General features: G+C 43.0%; 1 protein-coding gene across 6 annotated transcripts in view; it reads right to left on the bottom strand.

Moving 5' to 3' along the window:
* LOC115108057 (glutaminase kidney isoform, mitochondrial-like) overlaps positions 1-17,002 on the bottom strand; it is a 64,330-nt gene that overhangs the window by 34,818 nt on the left and 12,510 nt on the right. For 4 of the 6 annotated variants that reach the window (XM_029632016.2, XM_029632023.2, XM_029631979.2 and 1 more), the window contains exons 2-5: positions 7,575-7,671; positions 5,461-5,582; positions 1,643-1,799; positions 1,189-1,268 (exon numbers count right to left, since the gene is read on the bottom strand). In XM_029632016.2, coding sequence (XP_029487876.1) covers positions 1,189-1,268; positions 1,643-1,799; positions 5,461-5,582; positions 7,575-7,671 — 456 coding nt within the window. The remainder of the gene's footprint in view (positions 1-1,188; positions 1,269-1,642; positions 1,800-5,460; positions 5,583-7,574; positions 7,672-17,002) is intronic. The other 2 variants (XM_029632033.2, XM_029632006.2) reach the window with 1 other exon arrangement.

Raw genomic sequence — 17,002 nt, 5'->3', positions numbered from 1 at the left:
TCGATTTCTCAGCCAAGCAGGATGAACAAACGGGACGTTTTTCGCCTACAAAAATATTATTTTTGGAAAAAAGGAACATTTGCTATCTAACTGGGAGTCTCCTGTGTGAAAGCATCTGAAGTTCTTCAAAGGTAAATGATTTAATTTGGTTGCTTTTCTTATTTTCGTGAAAATGTTGCCTGCTGCCAGCAGAGCTAGCATAGCATTATGCCATGATAAACTTACACAAATGCTTGTCTAGTGTTGCCTGTAACGCATATTTTGAAAATCTGAGATGACAGTGTTGTTAACAAAAGGCTAAGCTTGTGTTTGAATATATTTATTTCATTTCATTTGCGATTTTCATGAATAGGAAAAGTTGCGTTATGGTAATGCGCTTGAGGCTATGATTACGCTCCCGGATACGGGATTGCTCGTCGCTAGAGGTTAAAGGAGACGGGGAGAGGAGACACAGAAATGTGAGAAGCTCAGAAGGGGGTGGAAGAAAGTGAAACGAGGTAGAGGGAGAAAGACTGTGGCGGATGGAGTACAGACGGAACAAAAAGAAGACAGGGTAGAAGGAAAGAGAGATGAAGAGCAGAAATGGAGAAACCGAGAGGAAGAGGTAGGTTGAAAGAGAGAGGGGGAATAGATAAGATGGATAAAGACAGTAAGAACGACAGAGAAAGAAAAGGAGAGCTGCTAAGGGGCATCCAGATAGCTGCCCCTCCGAATTTAGTGCATCATGGTGTTTCAACATGCTGTAAATCATAAAAACCGAACATAAACAAAACACCTCATTCCAATGTTATCTTTATGACTTTCTATCCTACAGCAAACATCATAAAGAGAGATAGTGTCGTTTACGGACATATAAAAACACACAAACACCCCCTAAGATTGGTTGTTATTTTACCATATCTATTATCAATGAGTGCGCCAGAACTAAACTGCAGACCCCACATCGTAATGTTTGGCTTCTACTGGAAGTTTAGCTGGCCCTTATCCCAGTTCAGATGGCCTTGAGATATCCTATCACTGGCTAAATTTGCAGATGTTAAATAGCGGGACGCATGTGCATTTTCAGTGTTGCCAACTGTTGACCAACTTACCAACTGTTGGTCTTAAAGATAATAATAATAACCCTGTCTCAATCACATGATAAAAGCTTTGTGAGTACATAATGGTGGGGTGAGGCGCGAGTCTAACCTTTGTCCATCCACGGTACACAGAGACACGGCCCACAGGTCTGGGCTAAATTTGGCAAGCTGGGGGATGTAGTCTGCAACCTGCGGTGGAGAGAAAAATAGTTCCAACACCTGTAATCCAAACTGTTCGTGTAAGACTCCCTTGACAAAAATACATAGTCTGAGAAAAAGAAAAAAAAGTGCTGTCTAGAACCTAAAAATGGTTCTTCGGCTGTTCCCATAGGAGAACCATTTTTGGTTCCAGGTAGAACACTTTTGAGTTCATGGGGACAGGCGAAGAACCCTTTTTTCTAAGCGTGTACAGTTAAGCACACACACACAGAAGAAAAGGATACATAAGAAAACTCCAGCTACACAGCTATCTGCCATTGACGATACCACAGAGGTGGAAGACAAAGAAAAAAAGGTGAAAGAGGCAGACTACAGGACCAACGAGAAGGATGGCGTCCACCCACCTCCCCCAGGATGGGCTGATTACCAACCTGGCCTTCGGTCAGATTTTTGGCACTCTCGTAGAGCTCGTCGATGTGAGAAGAGAAGGACTGGAAGTCGGGGATGACAAACTTCTTGCGGAAGGCCTGGGTGAGCAAGACTATGTTGCTCTGGACACATCTGGAGGAAGGAGGGTGGTAGAGGTTATTTGGACATTACATGACACGAGTCCCTCTTAGCTCAGGTAGTTAGCATGGAGCTAACATAGCCATGGTGAGCAACAAAATGAGTTCTGACTTCTAAACTTAAATATAAAATATCCTTATTCATGTCACTGAGGGAGAGAGGGGAATGTAGAATGTTTACATTCGGTCAGAACATGTTATTGTTAGACATCAGGGATACATGGGAAGGAGAAGGGCCACAGTCTGGTACAAGTCAGGAATATGGGCCGAGGTCAGGTCAGATGAGGTGAGAAAGACCATGCATCACTGAAGTCCTGTCTAGTAACAGAGATGTACTGGCTGTTCAGATGTGTAAGGATGAACGTTTAAATACATCTCTGTCTTATGCAGCTGTGTGACCCAGTGGGTGGAAAAAAAACACTTGGTTTGAGCTTTACTAATTGTCTGCGAGTCTGTGCTCTTGGTTTAGAACCTAACAATAGCCTGGGGCCACGGGATGAAATACTAAAACACATGAACGCGTCGCATGCACACACACAAAAACATTATGTGTAAGTGGGGGGGAAACATAAGCCTAATATAAGTATTCCCAGATGCTCTCAGTTAACGCCAACGCCACATGCCTGGTTAACTTAAGATAAACAAAACTCACTTACTGTAGCTTTGCGAGTGCTACATGAACATTCATAAAAAGATGCTCATCTCAATGACCACAGTATATGGCCTACTAAAAAGAAAAAAGTGAGGTGGCAACTAGGGCATGTTTGATCATTTTATTTTTATTTCATTTAACCCTTATCCAACTCGGTTAAGAACAAATTCTTGTTTACAATGACGGCCTACACCAGCCAAACCCGGACGACGTGCGCCGCCCTATGGAACTCCCAATCGCGGCCGCTTGTGATACAGTCTGGATTCGAACCGGAGTGTCTGTAGCGACGCCTCTAGCACTGAGATGCAGTGCCTTATTCCTAAAGATCCTTGGGACCTGGTCTAGCTCTTCCATCCTTGAAGAACAAATCGATAACCATACTGTATCTAAAAAAAGGTTTGAATGCATGGTTTCTTGTGGGATACTGTTTTCAATGTGCCTCAGGAGAGCGTTGCTAGCCAATATTAGCATTTAACACATTGAAGGATATAACACCCAGGTGTGTCCAGGAGACAGACATCCCATAGTTCCATCACCATCCCTCTGCTGCAATAATTTACATACACGTCCCTCAGGGAACTATAAGCTAGGCCTTGGAGACTCAGCGAGCAGGCTGCTGTTACAGAAATGTTCCAGGGACAAACTATTCCAGGGGGGGGTGAATAACAGAAGGGTTGTCTTTAGGGAACCACCCAGAATGAACTGTATACGCACACAGACTTTTCTGGAAACCACAAGGACAACTATTGTACCAAGCAGCACTTCCTCTAGATGCAGATGAAAACAGGAAGACTGGCATGGGCATAACTGGGCATGGCGTGTGGACATGGAGACCAGTTTGGCTCCGGACAGACGGACCAGTTTCAGTGCGACTGTATCGTAGTGCCATCACTCGTTTCCGCCTTGCCCCGGTGTCTTAAAAATAGCTGACCATTGCCACACATAGATATTTGACATTTCATTTGTGGTGACGGGTGACACTGGGCAGAAAAGCAGGCAGCGAACACCTGACACGGCACCAGCCGAGCAATCATGTGAGCTCTACACAAGACATTACCATTTGCAATGTTCAGAATGCAGCCCTGGGTCGTATTCGTTGGGCAACAAACATTAGAAACAGGGAGGGACTACCTGAACTTCTCCAATAAAGAAACGTTTTTCCGTTACAAAACGTTTTGATACAGTGTGCCCTAATGAATACAACCCTGATGTTGCAAGCACCGCACGCCAATCAACGGAGTCATTTGAGCCTACGACCGAACACTGCAGTACATAGACTTTCTGTGGTTTGGCTCTGCTACTCCAGGAGGTCTGGACCCCCTGTCTAGTCTAACGTCCATCAGCAGCAGAAAGGACGAGTGGACAGAGCCTATCGTTTTACACAGTGCCCTGTCAATGTTAACCTGGCCAGCCTACTACCACCCACACCCACAATGTATTCAGCGGGTGACAACAGAGAGAATGAAAGTGCCTGGTCAGTGGTTCCCAAACCCCCCTCTTTTTTTCCTTCTTTTTTTTTTACCTCAGTCCAGCTTTCAACATACTCTTGAAAGTTGTAATAGTAGAATGCAATTTCGAAATTGTGTAGAGCATCACCAGTTTTCCTCTTGTCATATCAGTCATTGCAAACCTTAGAGAGCTATTTATAACTTGTTAGAAATGTCCAGATCAACTAGCCCATGTCAACTAAATTTTTTTTTTGCTAGGTTATTCAGCCCATAGATTTTGTTGTAACGTTTGAGTTGCTAAAATATATCACATGAATACACGTTAGACATGGCAAAATGTATAGAAATGCAAGAAAAATGTGGTTTAAAAACAGCAACATTTTCTCTGCACCCCCATAACAAAATGTGTAGAATTGCAGGAAATAAATTTCCCTGCAAAATTCTCTCCAACAAGAGGGGTGTGAACAGTTTGTGTCCTGAACAGTACTTGTGCCAATAGTAAGACATGGTACGTGGGATGTTCCACAATGCAGGAAGGGTGGACTGGGTGAAAAGGTTTGGGAACCCCTCTGCTAATTGGCCAGTTAGGGCAGTGTAGCTTAACGGTGTCCAGAGTGTGATGTTAAGTAAGATGAGGAAGAGAGAACGAATGAGTGTACTCATGCACTGCTAAGTCATTTCCCTTCGCCACAGAAGCTTAGAAATAAGACCGCTAATGACAACTGTCAGGCCCAATGTGCGCGATTCTATATGGATTGCCCTTCGATACCGCCAGTTTATTGCAATTTGAGGTTCCAAACATATTGCTCACTGTACCAGTACCAGTCAAAAGTTCAAACATATTGCTCACTGTAACATAACACATGCAGTACCATGTCAAAAGTTTGGCCTGACACATCCTATTGGCTCAGAACCTGTTCTGGAAGGGTTTGGGGTTACGCTCTCTGTTAAGCCAACCCGTTATAATGAATAATGCAGTGAATTATCACGACGTCAAAACTATAACATAACACATGCTGCAGTGAGACAACTGCATGATGTCCTGTAATATACATTAAAGACATGCTATAAGTTCAGGACAGGATGTCAACAATTAGGGTCAATCCGGGCCGTGTGACATTGTGGCAGGAAGTAGATCACTGGGTTTCCTCTAGCTTGGCACAGGCGGGCGAGACGTGAATAATGGATTCCATCTTAACCCAGAGAAGAGACGGGCTGAATGATTCATGAGCTAGAGCTGTTATGAGGAAAACACGCAGGAACTGGAGCTCTGCCTGCACAGACATCAACTCGCAGTCATGAATCAATCATCCCTCATTAGGGCTTTTCACACTACTGAGACGAGCTGAGCTGGTCGGGTTAGGCATTCACCATAGTTGCTTGAACAGTGCTGAAAGATGTGAAAAGAAAATATCCAAGCCAGCCTTGTTCGGGTGGGTACAATATTGTGAAAAGAGTAAAGCATAGCCAACAGCATATTCACGCCCCATTCTATCAATACATATATCGTTAACACTAATGAGCATCTCTGATTCGCACCGGGGAACAACACTTACTTCTTGAAGAGGTCTCTGTCCAGCATGACTCCGTCCGAGGTGTTCTTCAGGGTGACTTTAAGGGTGTCCATGCATTCCTTCAGCCGGGGATCTCCTGTGCGTAGTCCCGTGGCCTTTAGTGCCTGCAGAAGGGGGGAAGAGTCACAACTCTGGTTTAGCCTTGGTGAGCCCGCACTGAGCAGTCACAGAAACTCGGTTAACATTGGTGGGCCCAAAGTGGGAAAAAAAACAAAACATATCCTTTGTGTTTAAAGGCGTATGAAAAGCGGCCTGGTCTCTTCTCCTTTATTAGCACTTCCCAGACCTGATTAGCTCTCTGTGATCGTGAAGGAAAGGAATCAAGGAAAGGAAGCTATTCAAGCGGCCTGGGAAAACAGTTATAGAAGACAGGCAAAGTCCTGAAAAAAAAATCAAAATAAAACAGTATATACTGTATATAGCCCGAGAATGTTTGTGCCATCATGGCAACTCGTCACTGATTGTCATGCCAAATAGAAATGAAGTTGGCAAGAGCACAACCAGATCTGGGACCTAAAGACCAATATTAAAATCAGCCGATATTGGCCTTTTACTGATATTGGACGATAATTCCACCGATATTCGATAAATAGAATAAAGGCAAATATGCCCCCCCCCCCCAACTTCATCGTTATAGTTAGCACGCTCAAACACGAGGTTACCACATGATTACGGGAAGCCGCTTTCTCAGCAAAACCTCTCACAGGCCTAGCCTGGTTCAAAATCCACATGTGCGTCAGGGAAGAGAAGCTGTGAAGTAGCAGAGTCACGAAGCTGCGTTTCCTCCCGTAAAACCCAGGGGCTATTATTTGACGGTGTGTACATGTTCGTATTCACCTAGTGTTCCTAATATTGTGTCAGAATCGGCGTGTGGGTTTGGGTGCGTGAGTGTGTCTAATCATATGCTGGCCCGCAGATCTTCTCCTATGCCGTTACATATATCGCCGCGTTGGGAAAAACTGTCAGGAAAATAGTTCTCTCCATAAGATTTGTTTCATGAAATTGTAAAGAAAAAAAATCAATGGCTGTAAATATAGACGTATGTGATTCTTGGCACCATAACAGCGATAGTCAGACTGTAAGTTCCAACAGAATCACCTATATTCACAACAGCCCTATTTCCCTGACAGTTTTTCCCTTGGCACACAACAAACGTTTTGAGTTTCAGAACTAGACGGTCATACACTTGTTTGAGGACGTTACAGCAGGTCAGCACACCCACCAGCGGGGAGAGCCTGCTGTAGCTGTTATCCCAATCATCTACAGTATGCCTAAATTGGGTCAAACAACTCATTGATATACTATGGGGCTACGGCTCAATCCAAGCTGGGCACAGTTCTTAACCCAATATCCCTGGTTATGAAGATGGGCACAGTTCCTAGTTCCCTAAAAAAGGGATTGAGTAGGAGACACAGGAGAACGTTGGAGAATGCCCTACCACAAAAAACAACAATGTGTGCAAGGTTCTGTTATGTATTCCTCCTACCCAGGGAAGGGTGTAAAGAAAGCAGTGAAGAGGACACTCTGGTGATAAATAGCCCAATAAGATCAGATAAGCTGGAGTAATAAAGGATGGTGTGTGTGTGTGTGTGTGTGTGTCAACAACCTTTTGGCAGCGCCTCAATCTGTGATGTGTGACACAGAGGACAAATGGCTAAATGTCGTGATAGGGCCGGGGGGGAATAGATTTCACACCCTTCAACCACCTCCCAATCACTCTGTCTGAGGACTCACTTCAATTAACTCTAGACAGGAGACAGGGCAGCAGCAGTGATCCAACGCTTATGAAATAAACCTGTCGTGATAATGAATATGGCAATAATATGATCATGTGGATGGCGCCAATGGAAAACTGTGTGGTGGTGCTGAAGTATGTAGCATGATCAGTGTAACCTTATGTAGTTAATGTTACTAAAAATGTAATTACAATAGTGATGTGCAATTGTGTCGCTCTGAATAGGATGTTGTAAATATAATAATGCTGATAACAACAATGATAATATTGATGAAGATGGTTACAGCATCAAATAATCTGAGAACAATGGTGTCTAATAATGAAAATGGGTTAGGATGGTGTGTGTGTGTGTATGACTCACTGTGAGAAATTTGTGGACGGGGATCTTCTCCTGGCCCTCTGCGATGGTGTAGAAGAGCAGGTCCTCCAGACTGGGCAGGATGCCTGCCTTCCTTCTCCTGTAGGGGAGGAACACAAGATGTCAGAGAGCAGTACCTTTAATAATACCTTTAGAAATGCAGGGTGGTTGTCACTTCCATAATATAACTGTAATTCATAGAAAGGACATATCCGCTTTAGACTACTGCAATTGAGCTGGTACGTCATTGAAATGTAAATTGATGTACCGAATTACTACCACAAAGATTACTTTTGGTGGTTGGTCCGGCGGCCAACTTGCATGGAAATGTCTTTTCTATTACCTATATTTCTATGATTCCCATAGGTTTCCTATGGACGATTGACAGTATAATTTAAAACAAACGATATTCCCCATTCAAGTCAACATGCTCTGATCCATTTGAATGTAGAAATGTCTATTTTATTCCCATTTTAGTAAATTTATCAGCCAAACACGACACCCATCCTGCATTGAAGAGCATGCCGTGTCAACACAAACACTAGGGTCCGGAACCTATTTGCCTGGATCCAGTACCTCTCGTGACAAGATAACTTAAAAAATATATATATATTTTACTGTTCGCAATGGGAAAAAATAATAAAAGCAATCAGAGTTCATTTGATTTGCTTCTAATTTCCCTGCCCCATTTTATCAACATCCAAATTGTCCTATTGAGCAAAAAGCATTGTTTTACAGACTAAAACAAAAGAGATAGGCTTTTGGCACGAGCGCACATTAGCCACCGCCGGTGAGTGAGCATCATTGGGTGAGCCAGTGAAACTGGAAAGTTTTTTTTTAGGACTATCATTTCCTCCTCCTATTGTACAATGTGTGTGTCTCCACACACACACACACAGGTCTAGGCTACTGACATTTTCATTAATCTCAGATTCTCAATTTGACAGTGTCATTTCAAATCATTTGTGCGGCTAAGTGACGACCCTCAGACGACTTGTTGGACGTTTTGGCTAAACCAGACATAACGGTTCCACTTGAATTTGAGTTACATTTTTTATTTTATTTTATTGTTTTACCTTTATTTAACCAGGTAGGCTAGTTGAGAACAAGTTCTCATTTGCAACTGCGACCTGGCCAAGATAAAGCATAGCAGTGTGAACAGACAACACAGAGATACACATGGAGTAAACAATTAACAAGTCAATAACACAGTAGAAAAAAAAGAGTCTATATACATTGTGTGCAAAAGGCATGAGGAGGTAGGCGAATAATTACAATTTTGCAGATTAACACTGGAGTGATAAATGATCAGATGGTCATGTACAGGTAGAGATCTTGGTGTGCAAAAGAGCAGAAAAGTAAATAAATATAAACAGTATGGGGATGAGGTAGGTAAAATTGGGTGGGCTATTTACCGATAGACTATGTACAGCTGCAGCGATCGGTTAGCTGCTCAGATAGCAGATGTTTGAAGTTGGCGAGGGAGATAAGTCTCCAACTTCAGCTATTTTTGCAATTCGTTCCAGTCACAGGCAGCAGAGAACTGGAACGAAAGGCGGCCAAATGAGGGGTTGGCTTTAGGGATGATCAGTGAGATACACCTGCTGGAGCGCGTGCTACGGGTGGGTGTTGCCATCGTGACCAGTGAACTGAGATAAGGCGGAGCTTTACCTAGCATGGACTTGTAGATGACCTGGAGCCAGTGGGTCTGGCGACGAATATGTAGCGAGGGCCAGCCGACTAGAGCATACAGGTCGCAGTGGTGGGTGGTATAAGGTGCTTTAGTAACAAAACGGATGGCACTGTGATAAACTGCATCCAGTTTTCTGAGTAGAGTATTGGAAGCTATTTTGTAGATGACATCACCGAAGTCGAGGATCGGTAGGATAGTCAGTTTTACTAGGGTAAGTTTAGCGGCGTGAGTGAAGGAGGCTTTGTTGCGGAATAGAAAGCCGATTCTAGATTTGATTTTAGATTGGGGGTGTTTGATATGAGTCTGGAAGGAGAGTTTACAGTCTAGCCAGACACCTAGGTACTTATAGATGTCCACATATTCTAGGTCGGTACCATCCAGGGTGGTGATGCTAGTCGGGCGTGCGGGTGCAGGCAGCGAACGGTTGAAAAGCATGCATTTGGTTTTACTAGTGTTTAAAAGCAGTTGAACCAAAGGAAATGGAAGAAAGAAGAAAATAGCAGAAGGTGGTCAGCCAGCTTGTTTGTGTGTGTCCAGAGCCATTCTCACCAGGTTAAATAAAGGGTTTATCTAGCGGCTGTTGATGTGGTATTATCACATTAGGTGAGGGATTTCTGAAGCTCGCGTTGGAAGGCCTGAAATGTGTGGGAGCGTCCATATATATATATGCGTCCCTGCGCGTTTCTGTGGTCGCGTGGTTAAATAAAGTGGTTACCTAACCCTGTTGATGTTCTATCCCTGTTATCACGTTAGAGAGGGCTTACGGTTGCCTGCACTGGCAAAGCAGAGTGGGATTGCCACTTGTAGCTCAGCGACTGACTGTGCATGGCAGTGGCACAGTTACCAGGAGCAACAGACGAGACTGCCACTTTCAAGGCACCCGTCAAAACACAGTCACTTGCCAGCCGAGCTACCACCGTTTCAATACAATCTCTGTACTTCAAAGTCATTACTGCTGGTCACAGTTGACATGTTTTTTTTTTACATGGCAGTTAAGAGTACTTCCTGTAGTTTCTGGGTGTCTGAGAATAAGTCACATCTGGTCTTCAGGGCATGGCTAGTGTTGCAAGGAGATGATGGGGGTGGGGGGACTCTTTGGATCAAATCTCTGACATCCCTTCTGGATGTCTGATCCATAGGTGTGCAGTGCAGTGAGGAACTGGGAAATACATCGCACAAATGTCACAGACAAGAGGTAAACAGGGAGGGGGGGGGGTGTAAGGTAGAGGAGAACGAGAGAAAAATGATATCTACCTGTGAGAGACAAAAATAGTAATATACTTACAGACACAAAATGTAAAGCAAGCAGGACGATGGAGAGAAAGAGGGGGAAAGAAAACAGGCAAAAACAAATGAGACATTAAACACACAAAACAGGAACCCAGCCCTTTGTCATGCTCCTGGGAATAACCATTGGTGTCATCATCATCCTAGAGGTACCACTAGTTATGGATACCCCACCACTGGAGAGAAACATCCATGCCCTGGAAGAGTTACAAAAAAAGGAGGAAACCTCCTGAGAATCCTCAGGAAAGCCTATGTAATGGGTCAATTGTGGCTACCAAAACATACAGTAGGTAAATACAGTTAAACAAATATTCTCTCTATGCATGCTATTAGTGGAAATATCACATTGAGCCTGGAGACATATTAGTATTGAGTCATAAAGTTCCATTCATCATCATCCTAGAGAGAGAGAGAGAGAGAAAGAGAAAAAAGAGAAAAGAGCGAGAGATGAAAAAAAGAACGAGGGAGGAGAACTGCACTGGGCCTGCTGGTTTTAATTACACTTCCTGCTGTCTGCAGTGGGGTGACTAAGGACACACTCGCCTCTGTAGGTCAGACTGACACACGCAGTATCCAGCCTACTTTCTCAGCATTGGCTCCCACTGAGCACAAAACAAAGCAGATCGAGTCACACACATCCCCACTGAGAATATAGGCTACACACACACACACTGCCCAGTTCTCACCCTCACTCAGAGTTTACACACAGCATGCTGTTCAGCACACACAGCCTACCATCCCCACTGTGATGTGGGATTGCCAGCTTGTAGAAAAAAATAAGGGAAATTAGTAACCGCTGGTTCGTTCAGCCATTCCTATGAGGGAAATTAAATTGGGAAAGAAAATGGTTTTGGGATAAACGCCGAAAATAAGGTCGGAGGTTAACACAGGCTTAAGAGATCTTATACATTTCGTTCTATTAGATAATATCAGGGCCTCCTGAGTGGCGCAGTGGTCTAAGGCACTGCATCGCAGTGCTAGCTGTGCCACATGAGATTCTGGGTCCAAGTCCAGGCGCCGTCGCAGCCGGCCGCGACCGGGAGACCCATTGGGCGGAGCACAATTGGCCCAGCGTCATCTGTGTCCCATCGTGCACATTGGTGCAGCTGGCTTCCGGGTTAAGTAAGCATTTTGTCAAGAAGCAGTGCGGCTTGGTTGGGTTGTGTTTCGGAGGATGCACGGCTCTTGACCTTTGCCTCTCCCGTGTCCGTACGGGAGTTGCAGCATTGAGACAAGACTAACTACCAATTGGATACCATGAAATTGTGGAGAAAAAGGGGTAAAAAAATAGATAATATCAGTTAGTTAACATGACCTTCATTGATTATGAATCCTTTGTGCTTTTTTTTTTATTACAGAAATTCCCCACAAAAGTTAAGTTAGCTGATGTAGATTATCTCATAGAACAAAGCGTATGAGATCTCCTAAGCCCCGGTTTACCTTATTTTTGGAGTCTATCCCAAAACCCTACAAAAACTCCATTCACTTCGTGGTATCCAATTGGTTTTGTCCAACCAACCATGGCGGAGCTACTGCCAACAAAAAGACGCCATAAACTATTGCTCCCTATGCTACACACTCCAGCAGCGTCAGAGTGCGGCAGCCACATTCCTAGAATGCCCCCGGCCAGTCCCGCCCCCCCGATGGGATTAATAAAGACAACATTCCTGGTCTCGTTCACACGCCACTAACCACACCACAGAGCCAACTCAGTCCGGACCCACCGGCTACAAACTACCAGGCAGACATACATCATTATATCATCTACTGCAGAATCCAGAACCCTTACAATGGTGGGACTGGCACACAACTTTGCCCTTGCTCAGAAGATATGGTAACTGTCCTTTCATCAGTCTTTGACTAAAAACCAGCATGGCTCAAATGCTACGTCTCAGATGGATCTCTTCCCACCAGCAGAAAAAAAATAAAAACTTGCAGAGTCACAATATCAAGATAGTAATTCACGTTGACTGAACATGCAACAGTTTTGTCACAATTTGCCTCAGGTTTACACCAAATCTATAATAGTGTTCCAAGGTTTGTTTGATTTTTAATTCAATTGATGTTTGTTGACAACCGAATCGTGTATCAATCAAGACTAAACGTTTATCTGAAGTATTTGCCCCAGATGGTTGTGTCTCCCTAAGAAAAAGACAATCCAATGGTTTCTTGCACCTCAGCAGTTAAGAACCCTAACACAGCATTGCCAATAGATCAGCCACAGACATCCAAACCATCAGATTGTGTCTTTGTGACTCAGCAGATGCCAGAAATAGCCAAGAGCTGGCTCACGTCAAGGTGACTATTGTCATGTTTTAGTTGAAGAATTCCATTAGAGGATTAAAATACAGTACGTGGAGAATTCATTTATGATCATTCAGGATAGGATTCAGACAATCATTTCACAGGGTTCACCGCCATCGACTACAGGTACAAATTGAGTAACTAAATCTGGCACATTTACAGAAATCATGATCGATGTGCATTATCCCTGTCAAATAAATCTAAAAAGAGTAAAAGTCATACTAAGTGGCAGGTCACTGACTCCAGGTCCAAAGCACTGAATCCTGATGAGGCAGTGCCATCCAGTCGTAGGTTGATCCTAGATCAGCACGTAGGGGGATGTTCTGCTTGGAGCATGTCCAACAGGGCTGCGCCAGACAGACACAGTATTGACTTTGCCCAATGCCAATGACACAACCACTAATAAATGCTAATGAAAATATTGTTTCTCTCGCTCTCTCTCGAATGCATGGGTATTAGGCTTAACTTGTTTTTATTTTATACGAACACTCCTTAACCATCTTGTGTCTAGCCGTTTAAAAATATACTTTGCCTATATTCGCTTTGCTCTCCATTCGAGAAGCTATGAATGTGATTGAAGGCTACGCTTCATTGTTTTATGCATGGCTTTCTCCTGAGCAAACAATCAATGTAACGGATTGCCATCTCAAAAAGTTATTTGAATAGCCTAGAAACGTAAGACTAACAAAGAGAGAGAACAAATAATATCAATAGCATATAGAAAAATCAAATGACAAGTTTAATCAAGTTTACCATTAAAAAAAATATACATGTCAAATGTTGAGCTTAAATTTCACAGGCGAAACCATACTTATCACATGGAATTGGAAGATCACATGTGTAAAAACACTCACTTGAAAATCAAATTTGCAGTTTCACATGTAAGAAAACTGTGGTTGAAATAATGGTATTTTCCTCGTATGTGAAAAGATGGCCAAACACTTTGTTAATGTTTCAATTAAGGATTGCTGCTTTAAACGCCTTCAATAGAGTAGTGTTATTACATCCTCTAGTTGGGACCACTTCCCCTCAGTGGCGTGCAGTCAGGGTAGGGAGTGTTAACCCTGTGATAATCTAATAAAGAAATGCTGTTATGAACAGCCAAATAAAAAAGGAATTATAATATTTGTCATCCAATGTTTTTTCCTCAATGATTAGTGCTTTTTATGCTAAATAAAAAAAAATCTAAAACTGCATCAAAAACCTGAGGAAATTCTCCAGAGTATTCACGCTTTCATTTCCAGCCATTCAAATGCATTCGAATTGATAATGCTGCAGCTGTTCCTGAGTCCAGTTACTGTTAAATGGACAGGGTCAGCATAGGCCTCGCTGTTTTGCCTAGCTTTCTTGAGCCGATTTCATATTTTGCACCTGCGTATTGTGTTATATAGTTATATTATATGGTGTTATATAGTACCGGTCAAAAGTTTGGACACACCCACTCATTCAAAAAATTTTTTTATATATATATATATATATTTCTTCTTTTTTTTCTACATTGTAGAATAATAGTGAAGACACCAAAACTATGAAATAACACATTTGGAATCATGCAGTAAAAGTATTAAACAAATAAAAACATTTTAGATACTTCAAAGTAGCCACCCTTTGCCTTGATGACAGCTTTGCACATTCTTTGCACACGCCCCAGTCTGACAACTCCAAGCGGACTGTCATGTGCCTTTTACTGAGGAGTGGCTTCCGTCTGGCCACTCTACCATAAAGGCCTGATTGGTGGAGTGCTGCAGAGATGGTTGTCCTTCTAGAAGGTTCTCCCATCGCCACAGCAGAACTCTGGAGCTCTGTCAGAGTGACCATCGGATTCTTTGTCACCTCTCTGATCAAGGCCCTTCTCCCCCGATTGCTCAATTTGGCCGGGCGGCCAGCTCTAGGAAGAGTCTTGGTGGTACCAGACCTCTTGCATTTAAGAATGATGGAGCCCACTGTGTTCTTAGGGACCTTCAATAATTCAGAAATGTTTTACAACCCTTCTCCAGATCTGTGCCTCGACACAATCCTGTCCCGGAGCTCTACGGACAATTCCTTCAACCTCATGGCTTGGATTTTGCTCTGACATGCACTGTCAACTGTGGGACCTTAAATAGACATGTTCAATTTACCACAGGTGGACTTCAATCAAGTTGTCGAAACATCTCAAGGATGATCAATGGAAACAGGATGCACCTGAGCTCAATTTTGAGTCTCATAGCAAAGGGTCTGAATACTTATGTCAATAAGGGATCTGTTTTAATTTTTGAAATAAATTTGCTAACATTTCTAAAAAACCTGTTTTTGCTTTGACATTATGGGGTAGTGTGTGTAGATTGATGAGGAAAAACATTAATTTAATACATTTTAGAATAAGACTAAAATGTGGAAAAAGACAAGGGGTCTGAATAGTTTCCGAATGCACAATATGTAAATGATACCAATTAAATGTGTCCATATATTGCTATTTTAGTGGCAACAGTTGTATGTGTGGATGCTACATCGGTCTATGGCTGAGCTGAGTAGAGCAATATTTCATTTTGTCGGATGATATGAAATATGCCGACATTGAAGGCTATCGCTTGTGTATCTTGGCTACATTGGTATTTACCAAGGATGTAACGATTCATAGGTCCCCGATTCAAAATGTTTAAGATCTGACTGCATCGGTCCTTGGGCTCCAAACCGATCAAAATGTAGCATGCAAAAAGGTCAGAAAATGGATTCAGTTACTTTCTTCCTAATTTACAAAAATACCTATTATTTTTAGACAACTGATGCGTCCTCTCCTTCAGTGTCGAACTAAGCATGTAACTGTGTTGACAGTTATTGATCTACAAATAATTTTGCCTGCCGAACAACCCTAGGGAATATCAGTAGCCTAGTCAAACTGTGCACTGTGCCCAGCATCACGCGCTGACCAAACGCAAGGTGGGCGGCCTGTTCCTGATCTTGCACATCTGCGCTGCACCTTCAGCATTAAAATGCTAAAATGGCTTGCGTGATTTTAGGCTGGATTAGTTGAGTGACAACTGATGTCAATTGCTAGGTCATTGTCATCAATGCTCTGTTCAAAACTCTGTTTTACAGGGATTAAAAGTAAACTACCGGAGAGACACAGCTCTCACCTGGCTATACCTACTGAATGGGCTTACAATATAATTTATTTTAATTCTTCAGGTTCACCATCAGCATTAGTCATGGTAACAATCAGTGTATATGGTCATTCTTTGATATAGAGGGTAACGTAGATAATTTCATAACGACTAATCACTTTTGCGAGGTACATTGCATGGCCGAAGCTGGAGGAAAAAATAAGCTTGCTAAAAAACTACCAAACGGTCAAAACCATTTGATTTTCAGATGGGGGTGAAATCCCACATTGTGATATTATATATTCATTGGCTATGTCATAGCTAATTTGTAAACAATATTGATACATTACTAGCTCAAACACTTAATGTGCAAAAATGACAAGTTCATTAGTGGTTAATGGTAATTTCAGAATCCCCCCCCCCCTAATTTGACAGTGCTTACCCAGCCACTGACCTAATAGCAACCCACGAGAGCTAGTCACTGTAGCCAGACAGACCAAAGCAACGAAAGAGAAAATGGATGACCACCAAAAGAGATGAACAGGCCAGTGAGACACGAGAAAAGAATGTCAGAAGAAAAACAGACAGGGCAGAGATTTTTAGCAATGGCAATTTCTTAAAACACACTACAATGTTGTTTGTAATATGTCCTTTTTTCCCCCACCACAACAGACAATTAACTTACACAGTAGGAAGTAAAACAAACAAAAGATCGAAACGACGAAAACCACGACTCGACGACTAAGTGCAAACGCAGAGGCCCGGTTACCAGGAAACGGAAGGTGTTTTGCTTTTAATTTGACCAGCAAGCGGTCACTTGGAAGTAAACGCATTCAACCATCTGCCGCTGTGACTGCTGCATACGTGAGGGGACCTTTGCTCCAAAATATGGGAGGGAAAAAAAGCAGGGGCATGTAGAATGTGCTAGGTCGGAGGACGTGTCCTTTCTTGGAACAGGGGCCCAGGTTATTTTACACAGGCACTGCACTAAGTGCCTCTCTCCCCCCTGGAGCATGGCTTAGGGCAGGATGTGTTCACACCGGACTGGCATGCTTCACTTCCTC

This window comes from Oncorhynchus nerka, linkage group LG3, assembly GCF_034236695.1.
Source record: "Oncorhynchus nerka isolate Pitt River linkage group LG3, Oner_Uvic_2.0, whole genome shotgun sequence".
Lineage (NCBI taxonomy): Eukaryota > Metazoa > Chordata > Actinopteri > Salmoniformes > Salmonidae > Oncorhynchus > Oncorhynchus nerka.
The sequence above is the reverse complement of the archived record's forward strand: the minus strand, read 5'-3'. Positions and strand labels throughout refer to the sequence as shown.